General features: G+C 37.8%; 1 protein-coding gene across 1 annotated transcript in view; it reads right to left on the reverse strand.

Moving 5' to 3' along the window:
- Positions 1–826: 826 nt before the first annotated feature.
- Positions 827–26,286, reverse strand: part of tbc1d10ab (TBC1 domain family, member 10Ab) — a 60,824-nt gene continuing 35,364 nt past the window's right edge. Inside the window, exons 4-9 of the mRNA XM_072587558.1 lie at positions 25,281–25,387; positions 24,188–24,302; positions 18,833–18,898; positions 13,024–13,213; positions 10,313–10,467; positions 827–2,911 (exon numbers count right to left, since the gene is read on the reverse strand). Of these exons, the coding sequence (XP_072443659.1) occupies positions 2,426–2,911; positions 10,313–10,467; positions 13,024–13,213; positions 18,833–18,898; positions 24,188–24,302; positions 25,281–25,387 (1,119 nt within the window). The 3' untranslated portion in view covers positions 827–2,425. The remainder of the gene's footprint in view (positions 2,912–10,312; positions 10,468–13,023; positions 13,214–18,832; positions 18,899–24,187; positions 24,303–25,280; positions 25,388–26,286) is intronic.

Raw genomic sequence — 26,286 nt, forward strand, 5'->3', positions numbered from 1 at the left:
TCTCTACCACAGAGGACAGTCAAAGCTTGGTCATTCAGTATATTTAAGGCTGAGACAGATTTTTAAGCGAGAAAGGGAATCAGTTAGAGAGATAAAGCAGGAAAGTGGGGTTGAAGATTTTCAGATCAACCATAATCTCATTGCATGGCAGAGCAGAATCAATGGGCTGAATGACCTCCAACTGCTTCTATGTTCTCTGGAGGAATTTTTGATTACTAATATAGTACTGAGAAAGAGATCATTGTGGTTATAGAATTAAAATAAGCAAGCTTTGGTTATTGTCAGGATAGATGTGTTTAAAACATAGCTCAAGTTGAAAGAGAAAAACAGGTAACAGGGTTCATGAAGCAATCAGGAAGATGGATAGGCTTAGAGCTAAATGGCAACGTTTCTGGTAGGAGTAGAAAAGAATGGCATTTGTTCTTTCATTGATGACATGGAGGAAGTGCAAATTCAGATTTAAGACAGATGAGATGGCAATCAGAATTGGGCAAAGCTGGGTGTTTCACACATTAGCACTATATTTTGAGGCATCTGCATTTTTTTTCTGTAAGGATACAGATAAGATTTGTGTGAAAGTAGCTAATAAGGAATTTTCTGGATGTGATTTCTATGGTAATGACACTGTTGGACTTTTGTTTTTACACGACAGAAAGTCATTTCAAACTATCTACATGTTTGGTGTTGGGCATTACAACTAAAAGGGGTTTTCTTTTTAACCCAAAAAAGACTAGACTCACTACCAACTAACCACCCTATTCACTAAACTATTGGATGTCAGTAAATTTGAGAAAAACAAACAAAACAGAATTAATAAAGCAAAGCAGGCTTTCCAGAATATTTTATTGATTTTGTTATGGATCCATGACATCAGCAAGATAATACGTGTAGCTTAGATGAACTTATTAAATGTAGCAATTTGTAGATAAATAATCTAATTATGTTAAGTTTAAAAGTACATACACTATATAGCCACATGGAATTTGCCATTATTCAATATGCTGCAAGTATTTTCATCGTAGATTGCACATAAAACAAATTGACAAATAGTTTATGATTCTTCAAATACAAAAAAAGTATGTTAGACCAGACAGTTTAACTTTGTTTGCACATCTATATTTGGCTGTTTTATTAGTCTCAAGGAATGTGGAGCAATCAAACACCAAAATTAGACATTATATTATGTTATAATCTTATATTCTTCATTATATGCAAGGACAGAAAATTGAGTTTAATCTATGGGTTTATATAGCACTTAAATATCTTCGCAACTGCTGCAAATCCATTGTGCATTGATAATTTGTAGAAAAATAGCTGGATTATACAACAGCAGCACTTAATTCTGGTTCTTAGTCAGTTTATCAAGAGAATTTACAAAACCTCTTGTAAAACAGCTTAAATTTACATCCCTCAAGGTTAAGGAAAAGTGCTAATTCATTTGGACGATACATTGTTTTTCTATGGTGTCATGGTTAACTACCCTGCTTACTACTGTGTGTATGTGCACGGCATTAACATTGCCTGCAAAACATATACTAAATGGGCATATTTAGTCTCCATTTCTTCTTCAACTGTAATTTCTGTACATAGAAGAAATGTTATGAATATTAAATGAATATACAAGTAGAGTGTTTTAAATCATACAAACATATGGCAGCACATCCTCTATCCCAAGCCAAAACCCTGACTCAATTCCCCACCACGTACAGACATTAAATTAATTCAAATAATTCTAATGAACACCTCATGTCAAGTTCTCAGCAATAGCTTAATAATGGTCTCTTCCTTTCTACTGCAATTCACTGTTACTTCAAAATAGAAATGGGAACAGAGAAACATCTGACCAAAGAATAATAAAAACAAAATGCCCTATAAATATCATTAATCTTAACCTGGAATGAAAACCAAGAAGAAATATCTTTACAATACTAGCAACTCCATACAAGACATTGTTTACTGAAAAATATTGCAAAAATATTTACATTTTCTTCAAAAAAATTTACTCTGCTGATGACAGCTAACAATTCATTCAATTAGAGTTTTGTGTTGAACTCAGTAAAGGTGAACATATGAAGCAGATTCTTCCTAACTAGTTTCACTAGCTGATTAAATTATGTCCCTGGTTTTGGCCATTCTTTGAATTGCTTAACCACACAAATCAACAGTGAAAATAACTCAAAACTTCTAAACTTGTACCAATTTCTCATGTTTCAAGTCACTGTGTTAAGTAACGAAAGAACCACCATATCTTGTCAACTGTATTAAGTACGTACATATACTATCAATGGCCCCATCTTGCCATGCAATGTCAGTTCTCTTACGGAATGATGATTTGAATGTGAAATGAAACGTTGCCCTCTCTCGTCTCTCCCCCCCCTCCCCCTCCACCCTGCACCACACCCACCGAGTGCTGGAATGATTCATCTCATAAGTATGTGTCCTGTTCTGTTTCTTCCGAGCTGAGACTTTGTTCAGACTGCTGTAGTTGAGTGTCCTTTTTCAGCATCGATTGATTTAGCTCCTTTGCAAACTCTACTGGTTGGGTAACATTTTGTTCATCTTTTAAAATTCTATTGGTCTCATCAGCGGTAGATCCATTTGCCATTGTTTCTACTTTTCCTGTCTTTTTCTGTTTCTTCTGTTCTTTCTTTTGTTCTTTTGACATTTTCTTATCCTTTTTCTTCTTGGAATTGCTACCTGAATCAGGAGACACTGGCGGGGAGTGTACCACTATGGATGGCATCTGCACCAAGGCTTTTTGAGAATGAGGCTCAGCCTCATTGATTGCTTTAGCGCCATGCAATCTAGGAGGAGGCTGGTATTTGAGGTCACCATGCGTATCCTTCCACTTCTTCAGCTGAATTAAATGTTCTTTTTCAACCTCCCTTTCAGTGATAGGAAGTTCAATTATCTGTTTTAAAAAAGTATATAAAAAGGCATTTTATTCATTTCCATATATTCTTTTTACATTGACCAGACTACTAGGAATGTTCCCATCTCCCCGCGTCTTTTGGGTAAAACATTAAACAAAGCCCTCAACTGCACTCAGGTGAACAGTAAAAAGCCATTGTCCTAACTCAAAGAACAGCTGGCATCATCTGGCTAATATTTATCCCAAAAATTATCACTAGACTGAATGGTGAAATTCAAAATATTTTGTACAAAGTTAATCTTGCTTCTATTGTGTGGTTAGCAATTAACTGAAATCTACAGTTTAAGTTGTGAAGTTCCCAGCCTTAAGCTGGGAATAGAAAGCGGGCTACACCACTCGTGCTTCATCTGGAGGCTAAACGTCTGAAAACAAACCCTTCTGCTCAGCAAGCAAACCTACATCCAGAACCTCAACCGGAGCTACACATCTTCAAAACTTGCTAGCTTTTTTTTCCCTTTAAGCCCTACCACTCAACTAAATCTGAATGTTGTCTAGACCTTGTTGTTTCATGTGGCAGATTGCTTTGCTATCCAAGGAGTTGTGAATGAAACTAAATGTTAGCAATTTTCAGATTCCTTCCTCTACTCTCCTCCCCCCCCCCCCACCCCAACACCGTGTGGTGGAGCGGAAGTTGGGGCAGGTGGTGGGAGAGTTGGGAGATATTGGTGGGAGTGGCAGAGAGGAAAAAGTCATTATTACTGCAGTTAAAAAGGTGGTTCATGTTGGATGCTGCCCTGAGGAACATCTGGGCTGATATGACTGACGTCCAATAAACAATGGATTCTGGATTAGAGGTGCTGGAAAAGCACAGCAGTTCAGGCGCATCCGAGGAGGAGTAAAATTGACATTTCGGGCAAAAGCCCTTCATCAGGAATACCTGAAGTGCTTTTGCCCAAAACATCGATTTTACTGCTCCTCGGATGCTGTGCTTTTCCAGTACTTCTAAGCCAGAATCTGGTTTCCAGCATCTGCAGTCATTGTTTTTACCTTCAAATAAACAAATCACTTTCCTTTGCACTAGTTATGTCTACATCCAGAGGTGAACTTCCCTCCAACTGGTCATGTCCTTGTATAGGATCTGTGCAGAGTGTAGTTAATTGCAGTTTGAATCACATATAGTTACAATTATATATAATAAAGGTGAGGGATGATTGGTGACTGTGCCTGAGTAATGAGAGTTTCTTAGGAAAAGAAAACAAAATGTTGCAATCCATCATGACTGAACATGACCTCGTTAACACTGTGGATCCAGATGGTTCCCTTCATCCCCTAGCCCAGTTTCTGAAGACTGAGAGGAGTAGAAAGCTGGGCTCAAACTGTCAGATCTTAGATTGCACCCAAAGGATGCACTTTGCTGCCGTCAGAAAGAATAGATCCATAGCAGAAGGATAAGTTCTCCACCAGTTCAAACAGGCTTGAGGAAGCTTTATTTAGTAAAAGGCTTCTGTAAGGCTCAATTCTAATCATATCATTAACAAATACTGAACAAAATGTTTCGTGTTGTTTGGAGGCATCATGGATTAATCTAGCTTTGCCTGAATGCATTAGGCTATAAGCAAGTTACTCCCAACCTAATGCCAGGATATTGTTCGCAATCATAAAAGACTGAACAAGATAAAATCCACAGAAATTAGAGGGGTTTTTTTGCATTAAAGTGACTAAAATGATTTCAGAATAGTATGTCACCAGCATTTTGTGCATTAAGATTTGCCAGATTTTCTAGACATTGGCCAAGTGCTGCTCACATTGTTCTCTATTTAAAAATACTCCCATTTTCTTTGTGAATGCAACAGGAACTAGTTCTCCCTGCTACAGCAAATATCCATCAACAAACCAAGTAAGAAGGCCTAACAGTAAGTTGCAATTCCAGTGAAGCCACACCCCTTTCGATATCACAAGATCTATTTTAAGCTCAATGACAGGTAAGTAATTTTAATCTGGTCTTTAATCCACTTGTAATTCAAATTTCAATATCTCTTTCTGTGCATCAGTCCTGGCACCAAGGGCTAAATCCAAGCAACCCATTACCTTTACACTTGGCAAGACAATCCTGAAATAAATCGGTGTACAAAATCAAGGTAAATCTGGGGCAAAATGCCCAATTTTATACACCTTCAGGTCCCAGCAGGACCACTGGTAAAGTGGCCCTTTGAAATCAAACATGCTCTACACATTCCAAATTCAAAAACAAGTCAGTTCCATGAAAACTGCTGTGTCCTGCGACCCTCAGAAGTGACAAAGCTCAGTGCTCACTGCTTTTGGGACACAAGATCTGGGTCCACAATGCTGCCAACATCATGGTCAAGTCAGGGAAAGCATTCCACAGAACTCATTATGGGAAAACTGTGGTAGGATGCATGTTACTTACAGTATGGATAGTGAATAATTTCAATGGAAATGTTTTACATTCATACTTCACTCATTAGCAACAGTAAACAAGACAACACATTTATCAACAATATACATTCATAAGATATATCTAAACAAATGACTTTTGAATGTCTAGATCAAAAGTTAAAATGCTACCAAGATTAAAGGAAAATGGTTGTAGCTGTGTACTTCCTGACTCATTCTCCCACTTTCTGGAGTTTCAGATTTGAGCCCAGTTTTCTATCATTTGTAGTTAGAGCATCAGTGGCTTTTCCTTATGTCGGTCACTACCTACCTATTCACACATACTTGTTTCTTTAATTTCATTGTACTCGACCTATGGGGCCTTAATGATCTTTGTATGTATTTCAACAATGTATATTGAGTACCATGCTAATAGCTAAGTGATGGAAAGAAGAATGAAGATATTTCAAATTAACCACTTCACTGGCAATTAAGTTTCACCTCATTTCCTTACATTATAATCCTTTTGTTCATTAGGCTTTGTATTTTTTCCAAATTGATCTTGCAAATTTGTAGTGTCTTAATCTACCCCATTTAATTTGAGGATTTGGCTTAACATTTCCATATTCATTGTTTGATTACATTTGCTTCCTCATTTGTACTTCATAACCAAATCTACTCCCCAACCCTAGTTTCAACCATACCTGGACTAGGTGTGTCCACAACTATTAGATTTCATAATCAGAGTGTGTTTTGGAATGCTGTACATCTACTTGTTTTACATGTTTAGCACGCATTCCTCAGTAAAACTGACAAGTGCCCTCTATATTATAACTTACATTAGAAATAAGCCGAGTGCTTATTATTCAATCCAAAATTAAGAAAAATATTTGATAAAAAGGTGTTCTTCCAAGACTTCTACAAATGAGTTTCAGTTTAATTGTCAAAAATACTGGTGAGCACTTCACACTGACATGGGCATGTGTTACAAAGCAGTGATGCAGTTAGTTTGTTCAGCTATAACTGATAGGAGGCATTTCATGTTAAACCTATGTGGGGCCATGATTATTTTTGGAAATGTTTCAACTACCATGGCAACAATGTTTTTCTATGCTAATGTGCACAGTTAACATACAAGCCCCAAATAGTAGGACGAGGCAAGAGTTGACCTTTGGAGGACTGAATTTCTCAGAGTTTACGCATTAGCATCAGTTGTACCATTTAAAGAACCAAAATAGACACCTCCATCAAACAACAACTTTGCATGGCGCATTTCATGCAGTTAGGGATTCTATAGCAACTCAGACTTATCAAACGAAATAAAAAGGAGACATTAAGGCAGGTAAAATGAGGTGGGTTCTTTTTTAAGAAGGAAAAATCTTAAACTTAGAGGTTGAGTGAAGGCAATCAATTGCTTGCTACCTAAACGGTGAAGGCATGGACACTAATAATGGAGCAAACATTTTCCAGAACTGCAATGATGCAGTTATCTCAAAGGTAAATGGGCTAAAGGAGATTTCAGACATTTAGATGGTTGGGTTGCAGGGGCAAATTTGTCAGAAGGTATAAATTTGAGTGAGTGCCAATGTAGGTCAGTGAGTAAAGGGATAATGGGTAAATCCTTTACTATTTTACTCTGCATTCAAGTTTGCTTTTAACAGAAAAAAATCAAATTTAACAGAAACTGTCTACAACAGCATCCATTAACAGCTCTTTGAAAGATAATGACATTGCAAGTGCTTTCTACAAGCTATAAAGGAGGGTTAAAACCATTTCCTTTGCTGGTTACACAAGAATAATTTCTGAACCACTGAAATAAACTGAAAAATGTTGTAACCTCATCCATTGCAGAAGTCTTTGGCTGTCAACTTCCAAAAATATTGGTACAACAGCTTGAAATACTTTATTTTACAGCACCTTTAACATTGAATAAACAGCATCAGACAATTCAACCAAGCCAGTGTACTAAAGACATGAACTGCAGAATAACAATGGTCTTAAAAATGGATTCAGTGATTGTGGGAATGAAAAACCCTATAAATGCAAACCATGTTATTCTTAAGTAATGTTTAGGCAAAGTGGAACTCAAAAACATTCCTCAGGGAATGTCGGCCACCCAGATTCACTGCTATCAAGTAATCTTTAATTCTGCGTAGTAGTTGGAGAAGGTAAAGTGTGTACTTCAGTAAAACACTAGGAGCGGTGGCTCAGTGGTTAGCACTGTTACCTCACAGCAGCAGGGACCCGGGTTCAATTCCAGCCTCGGGCGACTGTCTGTGTGAAGTTTGCGCATTCTCCCAGTGTCTGCATGGGTTTCGTCCAGGTGCTCCGGTTTCCTCCCACAATTTGCGCAGGTTAGGTGAATTGGCTATGCTAAATTGCCCACAGTGTTCAGAGATGTGTAGGTTAGGTGCATTAGTCAGGGATAAACGTAGGGTAATGGGGAACAAGTTTGGGTGAGATACTCTTTTGAGCGTCGAGGTGGACCTTTTGGGCCAAAGGGCCGGTTTCCACACTGTAGGGAATCTATGATGGCTCTATGAAAAGATATTCAGATATTTGGATTTACTTTAATTTTTGCAATCAGTCAGGCATTTGTTTTTGCAAATCATCAAGATGGTGTGATAGTAGTAATGTCATTCGTGTAGTAATCCAGAGACACAGACTAATGCTCTTGAGACAAGAGTTCAAATTCCACCACAGCAGCTGGGAGAATTTAAATCCAATTAATACATTATAAATCTATGTCCATATTTTAAATCTTAGTAATGGTGACCATCAAATATCATTAGAAACTCCTTCTTGAGAGAAGGAAATCTGCTATTCTTTCCTCATCTGGCCTGTGTTGGAATCCAGAATCTACAGCCGACACTTATGTGCCCTCTGAAATGGCTGAACAAGATATTCAAGGGCAATTATGAATGGGACTGACTCAGTTGATTTACAGGGTCATGAATTCAATGAGCTGAAATGGTCTCTGATGAAATAACAGATTTCTTTCCAACCCCCATTCTCACGTATTGCTGCATAGACATCAACTTCCACATGTATATTGACAACATTATCTCTTGGCCGTTCTGTTGCCTCACTTGTTAAGCTGTTTGCATTATTTTTCCCCCAAACAAATAGATGGAAGTGTGAAACTATTGTCTTCGGTCTTCACCACAAACCTTTTTCTAACCACCAATTCCACCACGCATTATGAACATCTTAGAACATAGAACAGTATAGCACAGTACAGGCCCTTCAGCCCTCAATGTTGTGCACCCTTTATCCTACTCCAAAATTGATTACCCTGCATACCCTTCATTGTACTAATTTCCATGTGCCTATCCAAGAGTCACTTAATTGTCCCTAATGTCTCTGACTCTACCACCACTGCTGGCAGTGCATTCCACGCAGCCATCACTGTGTAAAGAACCTACCTCTGATATCTCCCCTAAATTACCTTAAAATTATGCCCCCTTGTGACAGACAATTCTACCATGGAAAAAAAAGTCTCTGGCTATCCACTCTATCTTTACCTCTCATCATCTTGTACACCTCTCATCCTTCTTCGCTCCAATGAGAAAAGCCCTAGCTCCCTCAACCTTTCTTCATAAGACATGCCCTCCAGTCCAGGTGGCATCCTGGTAAATCTCCTCTGCACCCTCTCTAAAGCTTCCACATCTTTCCTATAAATGAGGAGACCAGAGCAAACACAATATTCCAAGTGTAGTCTAACCAGGACGCTATACAACTGTAGTATAACCTCGCAGCCTTTAAACTCAAACCCCCTGCGAATGAAAGCCAACATACCATATGCTTTCTTTACAACCCTATTGACCTGGGTGGCAACTTTGAGGGACCTATGGATATGGACTGCCAAGATCCCTCTATTCCTCCACACTGCCAAGAATCCTGCCTTTATCCCTGTTTCTGCATTAAAATTCGACCTTCCAAAGGAAACAACTTCACACTTTTCCAGGTTGAACTCCATCTGCCACTTAGCAGCCCAGTTCTGCATCCTGTCAATGTCTCGCTACAACCTACAACAGCCCTCCACAATATCCACAACTCCACCAACCTTTGTATCATCGGCAAACTTACTAACCCACCCTTCCACTTCCTCAACCAAGTCTTTTATAAAAATTAAGAAGACCAGAATCAATCCCTGCGGTATCCCTACTGGTCACTATAACTAGAGGGCATAGATTTAGAGTGAGGGGGAAAGATATAAAAGGGACCTCAGGGACAACTTTTTCCATGCAGAGGGTGGTACATGTATGGAATGAATTGCCAGAGGAAGTGTGGGGGGTGGTACAATTGCAACAATTCATATACCCATCCAGATGGCTTTTAATAGGAAGGGCTTAGAAGGATATGGGCCAAGTGCTGGCAAATGGGACTAGATTAGATTGGGATATCTGTTTGGCATGGACAAGTTGGACCAAAGGATCTGTTTCTGTGCTGTATGATTCTATGATTGCTATGTCCTCTTCATAGAATTACCTGCTTCTTGCTCTATGTTATCAGCTATCTCTGAGAGTGTATCTGCTGAGGCCTTCACTCATGCTTTTGTTGGCTCCAGAAAGATCTATTCCAATGGTCTTTTGGGCCTCCCATTTTGCACATTCAAAACTTGAGCTTGGTTAAATTTCTGCTGTCTTTTAGTCATTACTCTAAATCTCTTTTCTCCTTTTCAGATTGCTCCTTCATTCTTTGATCAAGCTTATTTACTGTCGTCTCTCCCAACACCTACATGTTAATTTTGTTCATTCTTGATCATTCATTCTTGTCATTTGCCCTTGGGATGCCTCAATACATTTAACATGTTAGATAAATACAACCTCTTGTAATGCAACTGGTCAAGTCTGATCAATGTCTTTCCCCATTCCAGGGTCAGATAATGGTCTAAAATTAGTCTATAGCAGCTACGTCAACCTTTCCTTTCTCACATCTGATGGGAGCAAAAATTGAGAGAGACAGTCTAGCATGGATCATCAGAATGATATTCTATCATCTTACAATCAGACAGAAGGACAATAATTTTGACTGGACTCATACCTCTCGTACGAGAAAGCCATCCTGCATATATCTGGGATCAATGCTACGAAGTTTTTCCATGGTCTCATACTGACCCTGACATTTTTTCAATTTTTCTGATGAGCCAAGTGTATACTTCAACAGAATGAGACCAACACGGAATATTACCTTTACACCTGGATAAAACAAAAATGGAAAATCAAATAGCAACTAGCGACATTAACAAGCATCAGAAACAACATTAAAATTAAGCAAAATTTGAGCAAACAATCTGCCCCTGTTCTGGGGAGCTACTGAATCAAACAAAGCAAGGAATAAATTGCTACTCTAGAACAGCAGGCTACATTTCATTTTTAACAAAAGGCAATTTCATTTTTTGCTTTCCACCAATGTTTGCTCCTCAGAACACAAAGCATAAAAACTACTACTGCAACTTTTTTAAAAATGAAAAATAGTTTTGCAGTCCTCAAATAGAAGGAAACGATCTTTACAAATATTTATCCAATTGACAAAGGATTTAAGCATGTGCATAAGAGACTGAAGAATTATATTCTTAGAATAAATAGCAAAGGAAAGTAACTAGTGAATGCTGGCAAGGCAAAATTCAAATTATAGTCAAAATTTCCAAAAGAGCTTATACATGTTTAAGTTCTATGAAAATGTAACAAAATAACACGACAAAATGATCTCATTTTGATCATTTACAGTTTTATTTTTGAAATACTATCTACCAGATGGTACGAACTGTGACAAAATGGCAATAGATTTTATTTTATCCAGGAGATTATATGGCTCATTCTGAATTAATTTGCGATTGCAATGTTTGGGAAACATTCTTGAACAAACAAACATTGTGACTTATGCCATTAAAAAAGGCAAATACTGACAAGTAATAAATGTTGACCTCAGATGATACCCATAATCTCATGAATGAATATTTTAAAAAGTTAGTTATAACTGTTATTAAAATTAGCATATTTGATAATCATATTGTTCAAAGCAACGAATGTGACAAATGGAAAGAATACGCTTCAAGTTTTGTGAACTGTTCATCATTAGCATTCTTAGCCAGTTATACCATGGTTAATTACAGGAGAAAGCAGTCCCAAAGATACATCTTGGGTCAGTCTCAGAGGCACACTACAACTGCAGTAATTACATTTACTATTTCCCACATCAGATATCTAGTGAAACCGTGGATTTAGTGCCAGTTAGGAGCAACTCCTCCCATGGGACCTACAGTCTCTAAATTGAAATGACGTTGCATAAACTCATTTCACTTGTGCTAGTAACCTCAAAAAGCAAGACAACACATGGGCACCTGTGTACACAACATGGAACATAGAAAGAATAGCACTGTCATTTAGGACACGTGCAGCACTTCACAAGACATGTTATTGTGTGACGAAAGAATGTGGGACAGTATTGATGACAAGAGAGAGCAGTTCCCAATTTTAGATAAAAACACAAATATCACTGGTAAAGATGCATAGCAAAAGCTACATGCCTAAGCATAACATTCTCATGTTATGTCAGTTAACATAGAAGATAGGAGCAGAGGTGGTCATTCAGGCCTTCAAGCCTGCTCTGCCATGGATGATCATTCAACTCAACAGCTTAATCCTGCTTTCTGCCCATAACAGTTGATCCCATTCACCCCAAGTACAATATCAAGCCACTGCTTGAACACATTCAATGTTTTGGCATCAACTACTTCCTGTAGTAATGAATTCCACAGGCTCACTACTCGTTTGTTGAAGAAATGTATCCTCATCTGTCTTAAATGGTCTACCCTGAATCGGACTGTGAACCCTAGTTCTGGACATACCCACTATCGGGAACATCCCCCCTGTGTTTACCCTGTCTAGTCCTCTTAGAATTTTAAACATCTCTATTAAATGCCCCCTCATTTATCTGAACTCCAGCAAAAACAATCCTAATCCAGTCAGTCAATCTCTCCCAGACCTGCCATCCCAAGAAATAGCCTGGTAAACCTTCGCTGCACTCTCTCGAGAGCAAGAGCATCCTTCCTCAGAAGAGGAGACCAAAACTGCACACTATATTCTAGTCGTGGCCTCACCAAGGCACTGTACTCAAAACCTCTTGCAATGAAAGCCAACATACCATTTGCATTCTTTACTGCCTGCTGTGGCTACTTGCTCATCTTCAGCACAAGGACACCCAGGGCCCACTGCACACTCCTAATTTACATTCATTTGGGTAGTAATCTACTTTTTGTTTTTGCTTCCAAAGTGAATAGCATTTATCCAAATTATCTGCCATTGATTTGCCCTCTCATCCAGCCTGTCCAGATCAAGATGAAGAATCTCCACATCCTCATCACAATTCACTCTCCCACTCAACTTGGTGTCATCTGCAAATTTTGAGATGTTACATCTTGTTCCCTCATCCAAATCATCTATATTTCTTGTGACTAGCTGGGGCCACAGCACCTACCCCTGTGGCACCCCATTAGTTACTGCCTGCCAATTTGAAAAGGACCCATTAATTCCTCCTCTCTGCCAACCAGTTTTCTATCCATCTCAATACACCCTCCCCTCCCCACCTTGCACAATAATCTCAGTTACCCTCTGATATGCACTTTATAGCAAACAGGCCATTTGCAAATTACTGGTCATTTCCTGCAAGCTTGTATTTAGGCATCTCCTATAGATCAGATGGCAGATGCTGGTGTTAATATATAGCTAATAATACAAACACAGATGATGTACCTTCACAGAAGAACATGTCCCAAATTCTCAACACAGATACCCACGGCAAAGTTCTTGAAAATGCACACATGAACCACTCCGTCATGTACAGGATGGGATCAATTTTGTACTTGTTAAGGTGTTTATGTGCCACTGGTGAAACCTTACGCAACAAGGCAAAAAAGATCTCCCCATCCAACTGGATTGCTTCCTGAAGAATAAATCAGAGTCATGAAAATATGCCAATATCTGTTGATAAAGTTCAGCTTGAAGCTATTTTAGACTAACTAACCCCCATAACATTTAATAGGGTTGCACAAAAGGAAAATCATTTTTTGAAATAAATGTTAATTCTGTACTGAATTTACAGTGTATTTGGTAAACAGCAGTCATAGATGCAGGTCAGGTTTATCCTGATCGGGATGTTTTGGTTAGATCCACAATAAAACATTAATTAGTAGCACAAATAAGGGTAGTGAAAGCAATTAAAATTAATAATAGGAAGCATTTATTGGTCAGCCACGACCCAGTGCAGTAACATAACTTATAAATCAGAAGAGAGTCGGCTCAATCCTTAACTCATTCTAACTAAATAAAGGTATTAAACTTGACTTCAGTATCACACATTATAGGAAAGCAGAATTTCAGCTGAAAGCTGCTTCAGCAATAAGCTCATGCATGATTCCCAGTTTATAATCTAATTAGCTGAAAACAGTAATGCATGAAGTGTAGTCACTGGCTGAAAAGAGCCATTAACACTTACGGAATTGCTCAATATATAAGTGGTGTCAGAAAATGGGCAGAAAAGAACATAAATCTGGTCGAATTATACAGAAGTAATGATGCTAAATGGAATAAATTACAATCAAGATAATCTGTATAAAACTTATGTAATGATACTAGGTATACAAAATATACACGTATATTTAACCTTTTCCAGCACAAAATGTAGTTTGTCACCTTACTACAGAAACACAATCAGGTACACTTGTCGTTCTGCAGGGTGAGAAACATGCAAAACAAACATGCAAACCTGTGATTTAATTGAGATAAAATTCAATAAATGACAGTTTGTTAAAGAGAACCCAAAGCAAAGCGGCATTTTCTTGAACTAATAAGGTGTAAAATATGGTAATTATCCATGGAAGTTAGAAATATCTAATAGATACTCTACATCTATTACATTTACAGAGCTTTGTTTGCAACCCAGGCAGTGTTCTGGATTCATATAAAAGGACTCCTACACAATGATATTACTGTACATAACTTGAACTGAAGAAAGTTTTGGCCACAGAGGCAAGAATAGCACTGTCAAAGTGCAAAAGGAAATTAAGCTCCCTCACAAATGGAAAATAGCAAACTGAGAAGCTGCCAAAATAGGAGATAAAGGCAACTGTGTTCAGGAAGTAGATTTGAGAGACTTGGTCTAAACTGAACAGTAAAACCTTGTGATGGAGCACAAAATGTTCAAAATCTAGGTGTTTGTACACACAAATTTAAAGGTTGAATTTTGTCCTTTGTGGTAAGCTTCTCTACAAGTTGCCACTTTGGGGAGATATACGGAAAGAATCCAAGTTGTACTCAGTTGGCAAATTGTGCCTATTTTATTAATAACTTTGAAAATAACACTGAAAATGCAAACATGCAAATCAATATTATGAAAAGTGTTCAACACAAACAAATTAAAAGCAGGATTAGGCCACTCAGACCCTCAAGCAATCTCCACTATCCATTAAGGTGTCAGAGTCATGGAGATGACAGCATGGAAACAGATCCTTCCATCCAACTCGTCTTTGCCGATCAGATATTCTAAAATCAATCTAGTTCCTTTTGCAGCATTTAGCCTATATCCCTCTAAACCCTTCCTATTCTTCCACCCATCCAGATGTCTTTTAAAAGGCTGTAATTGTACTAACCCCCACCACTTGCTCTGGCAGCTCCTTCCATAAGCTCAATACTCTCTGTGAAAAAGTTACCCCTTAGGTCTCTTAAATTTTTCCCCTCTCGCCTTATACCCATGCCCTCTAGCTTTGGACTCCACCACCCAGGCAAAAGACATTGCCTATTTACCCTATCCATGCCCTAATGATTTTATAAACTTCGACAAGGTCACCCTCAGCTTCTGATGCTCAAAGGAAAGTAGCCCCAGCCTATTCAGCATCTCCCTACATCTCAAGCCCTCCAAACTTGGCAACATTCTTGTCAATCTTTTCTCAACTCTTTCAAGTTTAACAAATCCTTCCTATAGCGCAGAGACATGAACTGAATACAGTATTCCAGAAGTGACCTAACCAGTGTCCTGTTCAGCCACATGACCTCCCAACTCCCATACTAAATGCAATAAAGGCATTTATCAATAAAGGCAAGTGTACCAAATTCCCATCCTGTCTACCTGCAACTCCACTTTTAAGAAACTATGAACTTGCAGTCCAAGGTCTTTGTTCAGCAACACTCCCTAGGACTTTAAGTGGATACGTTCCACCCTGATTTGCTATTCCAAAATGCAGCACCTCACATTTACCTAAATTAAACTCCAGCTGCCATTGGCCTATCTGATCAAGATCCTGTTGTACAGTGAGGTAATCTCCTTCACTGTCCACTATACCTCCAATTTTGGGGTCATTTGCAAACTTATTAACTATACCGATGTTCACATTTATATACATTACGAAATGCAGTGGATCCAACGCCAATCCTGTGGCACACCACTGGTCACAGGCCTCCAGTCTGAAAAGCAACCCTCCATCACCACCCTCTGTCTTCGATCTTCAAGCCAGTTCTGTACTCAAGTGGCTAGTTCTGTCTTCCATGTGATCTAACCTTGCTAACCAGTCCACCATGAGGAACCCTTGTCAAACGCCTTATTGAAGTCCATTAGATCACGTCCACTACTCAATCCTTTGTTACTTCTTCAAAACACTCAATCAAGTGAGACATGATTTCCCATGCACAAAGCCATGCTGACTATCTCTAATCTGTCCTTGCCTTTCTAAGTACATGTAAATCCTGTCCCTCAGGATTCCCTCCAGAATGCCCACCACTGATGTCAGGCTCACTGATCCAGAGTTCACTGCCTTAGTTCCCAAGAGTAGGTCAAGTTTTGCACCCTCCCTAATAGGTACATCCACATGCTGAAGTAGAACATTTTCTTGGACACTTGACAAATTTCTCTTCATCTAAGCCCTTAACATTGTCACAACAGTGTGACTGATCTGGTAATTTACTCAATATAACTTTCCTATCCTTGAAAACCTGTCACATCCTTGCTCATCAAGATTCATCAACTGCCTTAAAAATATTTCTGTCTCCCTCCCTTTTTGAATAATGAAGTCCCAGTCACTTTTTAAAAAATCTAATGTAACTGACACTGAATCCAAAAAAGTTTGGAAAACTGAAACCAATACACAAACACACTCACTATTCATTTACTTTAAGACCCTAAGATGATCTCCATCTACTTAGATCTACTGAGCTATCCCATACCTAACCTGACAGCTCGATTTAGCTAGATCTGCTTTCATAGCTTCATAATGTCCTTATCATTGACAAAACGAAAAGAAGCCATGTTTGAAGGATTTATTTTGTTAAAAAATGCCTTAATGATTCTTCAATAAACTACAGTCTGTCTACAGCACTAACCAGTACCACTTCTCTGGTACTATTTTCCATTTTCTAATTTCCAAACTCACTTTCTACAGGACCAACGCTCACTTTGACAACTCCTCTTTTCAAGTATTTATAGAAACTCTTACTAGATTTTTTCCATATTTATGGCTAACTTTATCATGTCTCCTTAAATTCTGTGTTTTGGAGTTACTCTTTGTTGCTTTTTATATTTGATTCAGTCTTCTCACCTGGTACCCTCTTTGTGTAATGATATGCTTTTACTTTTTGACCCTTCATTTTTAATTTAATCAGTTTGGGTTTTCCTCTGAACTTTTCTTTCTTGTTAGAATGTAAAAACTAATGTTCTGAAATAAAAGGTAAAGTAGCCATTGTTCCAGAGGACCATCAGGTTGTCCTCTTATTAAAGAGACATGGCTGGTGGTGGTTAACCCAAGGGTCACCATACTTCAGGTGAGGGGACAGGTTGAGAGGAAAGTCCTCAGACCGTGCAGAATCAAATCCATACTGTTGCCATCATTTTGTATCAGAAATTAGCTATCAAGTGAGTTGACCTCCCATTCTGAACTACCCCCTAAATGTCTGCCACTGTAGATCTACTGAGCTATCCCATACCTAACCTGACAGCTCGATTTAGCTAGATCTGCTTTCATAGCTTCATAATGTCCTTATCATTGACAAAACGAAAAGAAGCCATGTTTGAAGGATTTATTTTGTTAAAAAATGCCTTAATGATTCTTCAATAAACTAACTTTGAAGTTGGTGATGTGTACAAAAATTGTGCTATTTCTTAAAAAAAACACAAAACCCTATGCAATGCCTATACCTAAACCACACCGCTCCATTTTACAAATGATGCAAAATAAGAAAATTCAGTCAACAAGCGCAATTTTAAATATTTGTAAAGTCAAACAGGGGATGGTTGGCAGGAATCAAATCTTGCACTTACGACTTGAGCATATAACCGCGCCACACCTTAATGCCTTACAATTCCAAATATGTTCCATCCATGAGGTTTAAGATTTTTCTGATTTGAAACGGTGTCTTCAATTTAAGATAAACTGGAGTGGGGTGTGGCCTGCTCTGAACTACACATCACAACAAACCTGGATAGTTTGATTGCTAGATTTTTGGGGGGGGGGGGGGGGGGGGTGCGCGCGGGGTGGAACTGGCAGATTGTTTTACTGGAAAGGTGGTGCAAGCTACTTACCCTTGCAAATTATGCCAACAGTGTATATGCTAGCTTGTGGAAAGACAATCTCCATCATAGAAAACAGCTGAGACTTTAGAGTTATGCTTTAAACTGCCCATTAATTTCCAAGATAAAGGTTTTGTGATCACATGGATAACTACTCAGCATTTCTACTGGTATACAAGACCCATGAGATTCATACTGCAATGGGGATGGGCTTTTACAGCAAAGGAGCCAAGATACCCCTAAAAAGTTTCAATCACATGCAATATGCCAGGATCCCAGGCAGGGAGATCAGCTATATGCAGCAAGACAACAGTTCAACATGCAGGGGTTGGCAGCTTGCACTTTAATTGAAAACACCCAATTCATCAGGAATTACAAGGCGGCTGGAAGATTCACCTTGCTTGTGCTTTGGGAAGACAAAAATCTTAGAATCATCTTTCTCAGTATTAAAATTTCCCAGGCTGAGACAGAAGTAAACCTTGTGAATTAAGTCATCTTGGATTCTGATGTAACACAGTAAAATGTATTTGAACTCTTTTTGTCTGTGCTAAAAAAAAAATCTATTTTATGGTTTAACAGTGTAAGTTGCCTACAAAAACAAATGTTTAGTACTTAGAGTCTTTGACCCTTTATTACATTGGAAGTGCAAAATGTAATATCTTATATCGTCATCTTTAGAGCTAACTGCAAGTTCGAATTTTGTTTTTACAAAGATATTGGTCTCTGTAAAGACTAACACTAAATATTCTAAAAAAAACTGCATTAAAAGGAATATTGTACAATTATATTAACACTCATTCAGCCAAACATAGTGAATAACCTAGAAATAAGTGTAGGTTATTCACGATCATTGCATGTGAAGATGAAACTACAGCACTGTTGTTTCCACTGTTTAATTCTACCACACATTCCCATTAAGAACTCAAAATGCTGCAACTACAGTTGACAGTCCTGACTTTAGCCATTTCTAATGCTTAGAATGTCTTCTTGATAGGTTTAAAAACTCACCAATCCAGCACTGTAATATCCTGGAAGATATTTTTCACAAATCTGAACAAGGCACCAAAAAGCTTGCTGTGAAACAAACAAAACACATTAGAAGTGTTCATGACAAAGATGATCAGCAGTCTTACAGAAAAAGACACTGAACAATGCTGGTTACTTTTGTCATCTAGCAAATTAAGGTTTTTTTGTCAGCTTATGAAATACTCTCCTGAACTGTAATTTACCAGGTCAGACTTTTGGATTCAGGCAAAAAGATGCTTAAAAACTTGCAAATTTGAACCAAGACATAAAATGACAATGTTATAATAAGTTAATAAAAAGGTGATAAGCAAATTATTCTATGGCTGCTTTTCAGAATTTAGGATTAGGTCATTTACATTAACCAAAACAAATCATGGATGATTTGAAGCTATGAGTAGAAGACCATAAAACAAGAAGAGCAGTCATTTTGTCAGAATCTGTTCCACCATTCAATGAGATCATGGGCGATCTGATAACCCTCAAGTTCACTTTCCTGCCTTATCCACGTAATCCTGGATTCTCCCACTGATTAAAAATCAGTCTCCATCTTGAATAAATGTAATAACCCAGCCTCTGCAGCTCTGTGATAAACATTTTCACAGACTCTCCAGCCTCAAAAAAAAAATTCTTAGTCTCAGACTTTGGAGGGAGAGTTGGAAATTGCTCATTTATGCCCTCTCATTCTGGATGCTATTCACGAGGAGAAACAACCTCTCCACATATACCTAATCAAACATCCCAAGAATCTGATATCTCAATAAAGTCACCTCTTATTCTTCTCAATTCCGATAAGTACAGGTCCAATCCACTCAACCTCTTAAGAATATGCCACCATACCCCAGGTCAACCAAGCAAATGTTCTCCTGACTGCATCCAATGGCAGTATATCTTTTATTAAATAGAGATAGTCATTGAAATTATTTCATCTCCCACTTTTGCCCCTTGATTATTTATTAGTTTTAGATTACCATTAATTTCTTCTACTGTGTACTTGATGCAACATATTTAAATCCTTAGCAATTCCATGGTTCCCCATTATTATTTCCTCACACTCACTCTTTAAGGGGCCCATGTTTACTTTGTCCTCTTTCTCTTTATATAAGAAAGGAAGCTTTTGCAGTCTATTTTGATATTATTTACTCTCAATTTACCCTCAATTTATTTTGTCCCTTTTGCTTGGTCATCTTGGATTTTAAAACTTTCCCAATCCTCTGGCTTAGCACTAATATTTGCCACATTTTATTTCTTTCAATTTGATACTATCCATAACTTGTTATATTAGCCATAGTTTATTTATTCTCTTTCTAGAATTTATTTACCGTAACTCATGAACTTTCTAAATAAAATGTACTTTAGCATTTTTTCTGCTAAACTCCTTTGTTTACTCCAGCCAACTCTGTCCTCATTCCTTTATAATTACTCTCAGTTAAGTTTAGCAATCATTTAAGACCCAAGTTTCTCTCACTCAAACTGAATGCTAAATTCTTCCATGCTTTAGTCACTGCTTTCTAGGGAATCTTTTACTCAGATCATTTGTTAGAGCTGCTTCTTTACACATTAGCATGTCCAAAATTTGCCTGATGCCTGGTTGGATCCACAGTACAAAGCTTTTCCAAAGACTATGAACTCATCCATATGGCTACCTTGCCAAATTGATTTTCCCCATTCTACACAAAGATAAAGGTCACCCATGATTAACGTACTACCTTTTTTTCATACACTGATTTATTCTGTCCGACAGTATAGCTGCTGTTAATGGGTCTACACAGTAGTTTTTCTCCATTTGTTTATTTCTTACTTTCACCAAGAATATCAAATTCCTATCCTCTAATGCCAAGGTGACAGGAAGAGTGAGATCTTAAATTGTTTTGTTTAAAATTGTACTCACTTGCTGGATTTAACTTAAAAATAGTCCCTTTGTTGCACTGACAACATGGATGACATGTGATCAGATGATGTCAATCAACTAAACTGTCTGTAAAAATTCTGGCCAGGCATTATCAGAAGATGCGCTTTTCCAGCAACACATTTTCAGCTCTGATCTCCAGCATCTGCAGTCCTCACTTTCCCCATTATCAGAAGATGAAAGATTACAATGTCCTCCTGGAATGTAACACTTTTCTTTGTATGAACATTGCAGCCAGGCCAATACAAAGGGATAATAGAAAGGATGTTTCCCTCTGCCGTTCTAAACCCAAAATCCAATGAACTCATTATTTGTTTAACTTGGTGCTAATAACTCCACAGTTATCTGTCCAAAACACAATAGGTTTTGGCCAGGATACCAAAACCCACCTCATTAGAGTGTGGCCAAACCCAAAGACCCATCACATGACAAACTAGCTTGTTTGAAATCACCTTCAATTCTTCAGTGTTCGACTTGCTCTTCAGGTGTTAATAAAATAGACAAGGTAAGCAATTCCATGCTTAAGCTAAATACTGATCTCCGATTTCAAAGACTCTTCTGTTCCTGAAAAAAACTAAATCTGCCACAAAATTAAGGAATTCAAAGCTGACAACTACCACACCATCAACAATTTGACTGCATCCAAGTTCCTACAAATGTGACTTCTAGGAACAGCCAACTGAAAGAACCTCAACTGGCCATTGATAGACTAGACTCTAACATTGATGAACTAATTCTAATATTTTTGATTTTAATTTGTAACTTCGGGTGGCATGGCAGGTCAGTGGTTAGCAGTTCTGCCTCACAGTGCCAGGGACCAGTGTTTGATTCTACCTTTGATTTCTACCTTTGTGTAGAGCTCGCACATTCTCCCTGTCTCTCTGTAGGTTTCCTTCAGGTGGTCCCTGTCTCCACCCACAGTCCGAAGATGTGGATTAGCCACAGTAAATGCAGGGTTACAGGGATAATGTAAGGGGATGGGTCTGGGTGGGATACTCTTTGGAGGCATGGTTGGATTTGATGGGCCGAATGGCCTGCTTTCACATTAAGGATTCTATTATTTTGTCCTTTGCTTTCCTGGATGCATGTGTCTGAATGCAGTTTGCAAATCACTCACCAGGGTTTTGAATGCAGTAAAAAAAATTTACTTGGTTTTAACCCTAATGAATATATAGGTAATTTAAGTTAGACCTCACAACAGGGTTTGCGGAAACACATCACATTTTTTTCTAAAAGAAAGTAAATGAAATTTTAAAAAGATATCTGTGTTATACAAAAAGGACAGTAAGTATAATTCAATTTATCTCTCTCTCATTTGTGATGTGTTTCCAGAAAGGCCTGTCTGCTAGACAATTGAGACTATCCATGAGCAGAAATAATTCTCATCCATTTACCCCACCAGTTCCATTATATATCACAAAAACATATTCTTCATACAAACTTTATTTATGTAATCCTTCCTCACATATTAATCTATTCAGAAATGTTAACAATGTACGTCACACACATTGTCTAGCCAATATAACATTCTGAAGATGTCTAGAACTAAACACAGTATTCCACATATAGTCTAACCACTGTTTATAAACACACAGTTGTCCTAATATCTTTTAAAATTGAACTTTCTCATATCACCCTATAAAAGAGACACACATTAGCGATAGTTGTCACTGTAATTGACAAAGGGGTTGCTTTTAAAAACAGAGAGGTAACGTTACAGCTGTACAAGGTGCTGGTGAGGCCACACTGGAGTACTGTGTGCAGATTTGGTCTCCTTACTTAAGGATGTAATGGCACAGGAGGGGGTAAAGAGAAGGTTCACTAAGTTGATTCTGGAGTTGAGGGGGGTGGCTTATGAGGACAGGCTGAGTAGATTTGGATTATATTCATTGGAATTCAGAAGAATGGAGGTGGGGGGGGGGATCTTATAGAAACAATTATGAAAGGAATAGATAAAATAGAAATAGATAAGATGTTTCCACTGGTGGGTGAGACGAGGACAAGAGGGAACGGCGTCAAGATTAGAGGAAGCAGGTTTAGAACTGAACTGAGAAGGAACTTCTTCACCCAGAGGGTTGCTAATCTATGTACTTCCTTGCCCAGGGAAGTAGTTGATGAAACTTCAGTAATCGCTTTTAAAGCTAAGGTAGATACTTATTTGAAAAATTAAGGAATTAAGGGATATGGTGAAAATGCGGTTAAGTAGAGCTGAGTCCACAAAAAGACGGCCATGATCATATTGAGTGGTGAAACAAGTTCAAAGGACCAAATGGTCTACTCCTGTTCCTTGTTCTTCTGCCCTTAAGATGCATGCCAAGCAATAATGCATATGGACAAAGAAGGGCATCGCAAGTAGAGTAGAAAGCTCAACTGCAGGAGAAAAAAAGTGAGGACTGCAAATGCTTCAGAACAGAGCTGAAAAATGTTTTGCTGGAAAAGCGCAGCAGGTCAGGCAGCATTTAAGGAGGAGAATCGACGTCTTCATTCCTGAAGAAGGGCATATGCCCGAAACGTCTATTCTCCTGCTCCTTGGATGCTGCCTGACCTGCTGTGCTTTTCCAGCAACACATTTTTCAGCTCAACTGCAGGTCTAAGTTACTTTTTTGCATGATGCCAAACCACCAAGGTAGAAAAAAAAGTTTATGAAAAATAAAGAAAATTTTATACAAAGTTTCAACCATGTTATGAAAATACTACTTTTGAAGATTTAACAGAACCATGAGAATTTTGACCCTAAAGTAGTCAAATCAAGATAGGTAAAAATGGCTCATGAAGTAATAGTCCAAAAATATCTTAACATTAATTGCTCCAGTATGACTGTTGTTGGATAAATCTTACAGGTGAATTAAGTTTAATTTGCTTTGATATAAAATAGTGGTTTTTAACTAGTTAATTTAACTAATTTATTAACTCATACATGAAATTAATAAACTGCAATTTACTAAATGGAGTGTTACAGGTGAGCAAACCTAATGAAGTGTAACCTAAATTTACAATAGACAGTACGTAATACCAGCACTAAATACAGCTTCATATCCAAAGAAGTTAGTGACGGTTTAACATGAAACTGCCATCTGTCTAATTTTATAGAAGAATGAACTGCTAACTTGAGGAAAGAAAGGGAACCCAGGATCTTTTTCTTTAAAAAAAACCTTCACCATCAATTTTTTAAAATTTACTTCTCTTCCCAAAGGCATACTGTGGCACCAGTCAATTAGGTCACACATTTAGAGATTGATGCTTCTGTGCAAGCAACTCTACTTCTGATTTTCCCTTCCTCCCTTGTAAGGAAGTGGTTTACAACATATTTCACATGTTATTACAGACCTTCCCTATTTGCATGCATTTTTAAACACTCAGAACATAATTTTCTCTGAACAGATTTTCCAAAATGGTTTTAAACAACGGGAGAAAATATGCAACTTAGTTACCTCAGCAGGCATGTGCATCAAAAGGACAGCAGCGATGGGAGCCTGTGCCTGACAGTACCCCTCCTCTGGCCTGTAAATTGTGTATGCTTTTAAAACTCTATAGAGGTCTTGTTGCCTAAGATAAACCAAAAAAAACTAATTTTGAGACGACAAAAAAAAACAAACTAGGCAAAAACATTACTTTGACATTCAGATCTAGCTTTGGTTACGAGCATGGCATTCTCCTCTTCTTCAGTATGAAGTTCCATAGATTCAATGTTCATGTTTTCAGGAGAAAAAAAGTCAACATTAAAAAGTGAGTGCCTCTCAACTTTTCAAGCTGAATTTAACTTGGCAGATATCGATTTATAAACATTACCTGAATTCATAAAAATTCCCAAATTACAGTTTCCATTAAAATTAAGCATTACAATCATAATCTACAATTTTAAATAAAGTTGAATAAAATCATTCAGACAAATGAACTTTAAACTAAAAAAACAGAAATTCTACCTGATTTTAATGAGCAAGAAATACCAATAAATGCCTCAAATTTTGGTGAAACAACTAGTTTGAGTTACTGAACTTTGAAATATGTATGCAAGGTATATTCATGGGATATCAAGATGCTGAAAGACAGTATACAAATAGAAGAATTTTTCCTCTTTCTTGGTCCTGCAGTGAAGTATGCTGGGATTTTCCAGTCAAATTTCAGAATGTGGTTTGAATCCACAGCCCGTTAAATGAAGAAAAAATAAGTTGATTCAGAAGCATTAAAAGAAACACAATGTCAAGGATAATTGCAAAAGCATTCAGGAATGTAATTAAATAGGTGCAAGCACAATAATCCTTAAGGAATAAGGCACAAAAACACCAGAAATAGTCCCTTTTCAAGAATTAACCTTTCTACTTGTTGCAGCTTGATAAAGAGTTGCCTCCCTTCACTCCAGCGAATTGTTTTACATGAACTATCATTCCTGATGATGGGATTTAGAGTACCATATAGGAAACAGTTAATTAAGTTGTTCTAAAACTTTCTGTCCTAAGGCCAGAACCAAAAGAGCATAGATCTTTGAGGGTGGACAAAGATTAAATACATGAAGTATGAGTTTACCCATGGCCTCCTCTTGCAATAAACATCTCATGAAAAGGAAACTGACGATGCAGATCTCTTTCTATTACATCAAGCCACGTTGGATCTCCAGGTGACCGATCCATTTCCTATGGAAAGCAACCATCATAGCCAAATTTTAATATTTATTTTGATACAGAAAAGCATTGTCAGGTTCTCTCAATTGCAATCACTATTTAATATCATATTTTACAGACAAATTATTTAGAATTGTAGAAACTGCTTTTAAACAGACTACTTAAAAGAGCAATGCAAGATCTAGGCTATTTTACTGTTCTTTTGCTCCAAATGGGATAAGACAATACAAGAGGTTATGCAGTGACTTTAACATAAAGGACGATCCCACAGCAAATCCCAGGAGCATTATAAAACAAAGTATGACGACCAAATGTTTTGTCAAAGCAGCTGATTTTAAGGAGTGCATTAAAGGAAGAAAGAAAGCTAATGAGGTGCAAGAAGAGAATGCTACAGTTTTGGGCAATGGAAGGCACAACCACCAACGATCAAGGAATTAAAATCAGGAATGCTCAATAGGCTAGAATTAGAAAAGTACAAATATTTCAGAGGGTTGAGAGACTAAAGAAGATTACAAATACCTTGGAAGGATTTGAAAACAATAATTCTAAAGACAAATTGTCAAATTAGTGGAATGAAATAAGGGTACGGATTAAAGTTTCAACGATTAGCCAAGGCAACGAGGGGACATAGGCATGTTAAGAAAGTAATAATAAGGAACAAAAGTAGAAACTGCTGGAAAAGCTCAGCAGGTCTGGTAGCATCTGTTGAGAGAAATCAGAGTTAACGTTTTGGGTCCAGGGATCCTTCCTCAGGACTGAAGGGTCACTGGACCTGAAACGTTAACTCTGAGCTTTTACAGCAATTCCTATTTTTGTTTCTGATTTCCAGCATCCAGTTATTTCTGTTTTTAAATAATAGGGAGTATGGTTTGATAATGGAATCAGAAGCTCAGCTCAGCCTAGAGTAAACT

Source organism: Chiloscyllium punctatum, chromosome 17 (assembly GCF_047496795.1).
Source record: "Chiloscyllium punctatum isolate Juve2018m chromosome 17, sChiPun1.3, whole genome shotgun sequence".
Lineage (NCBI taxonomy): Eukaryota > Metazoa > Chordata > Chondrichthyes > Orectolobiformes > Hemiscylliidae > Chiloscyllium > Chiloscyllium punctatum.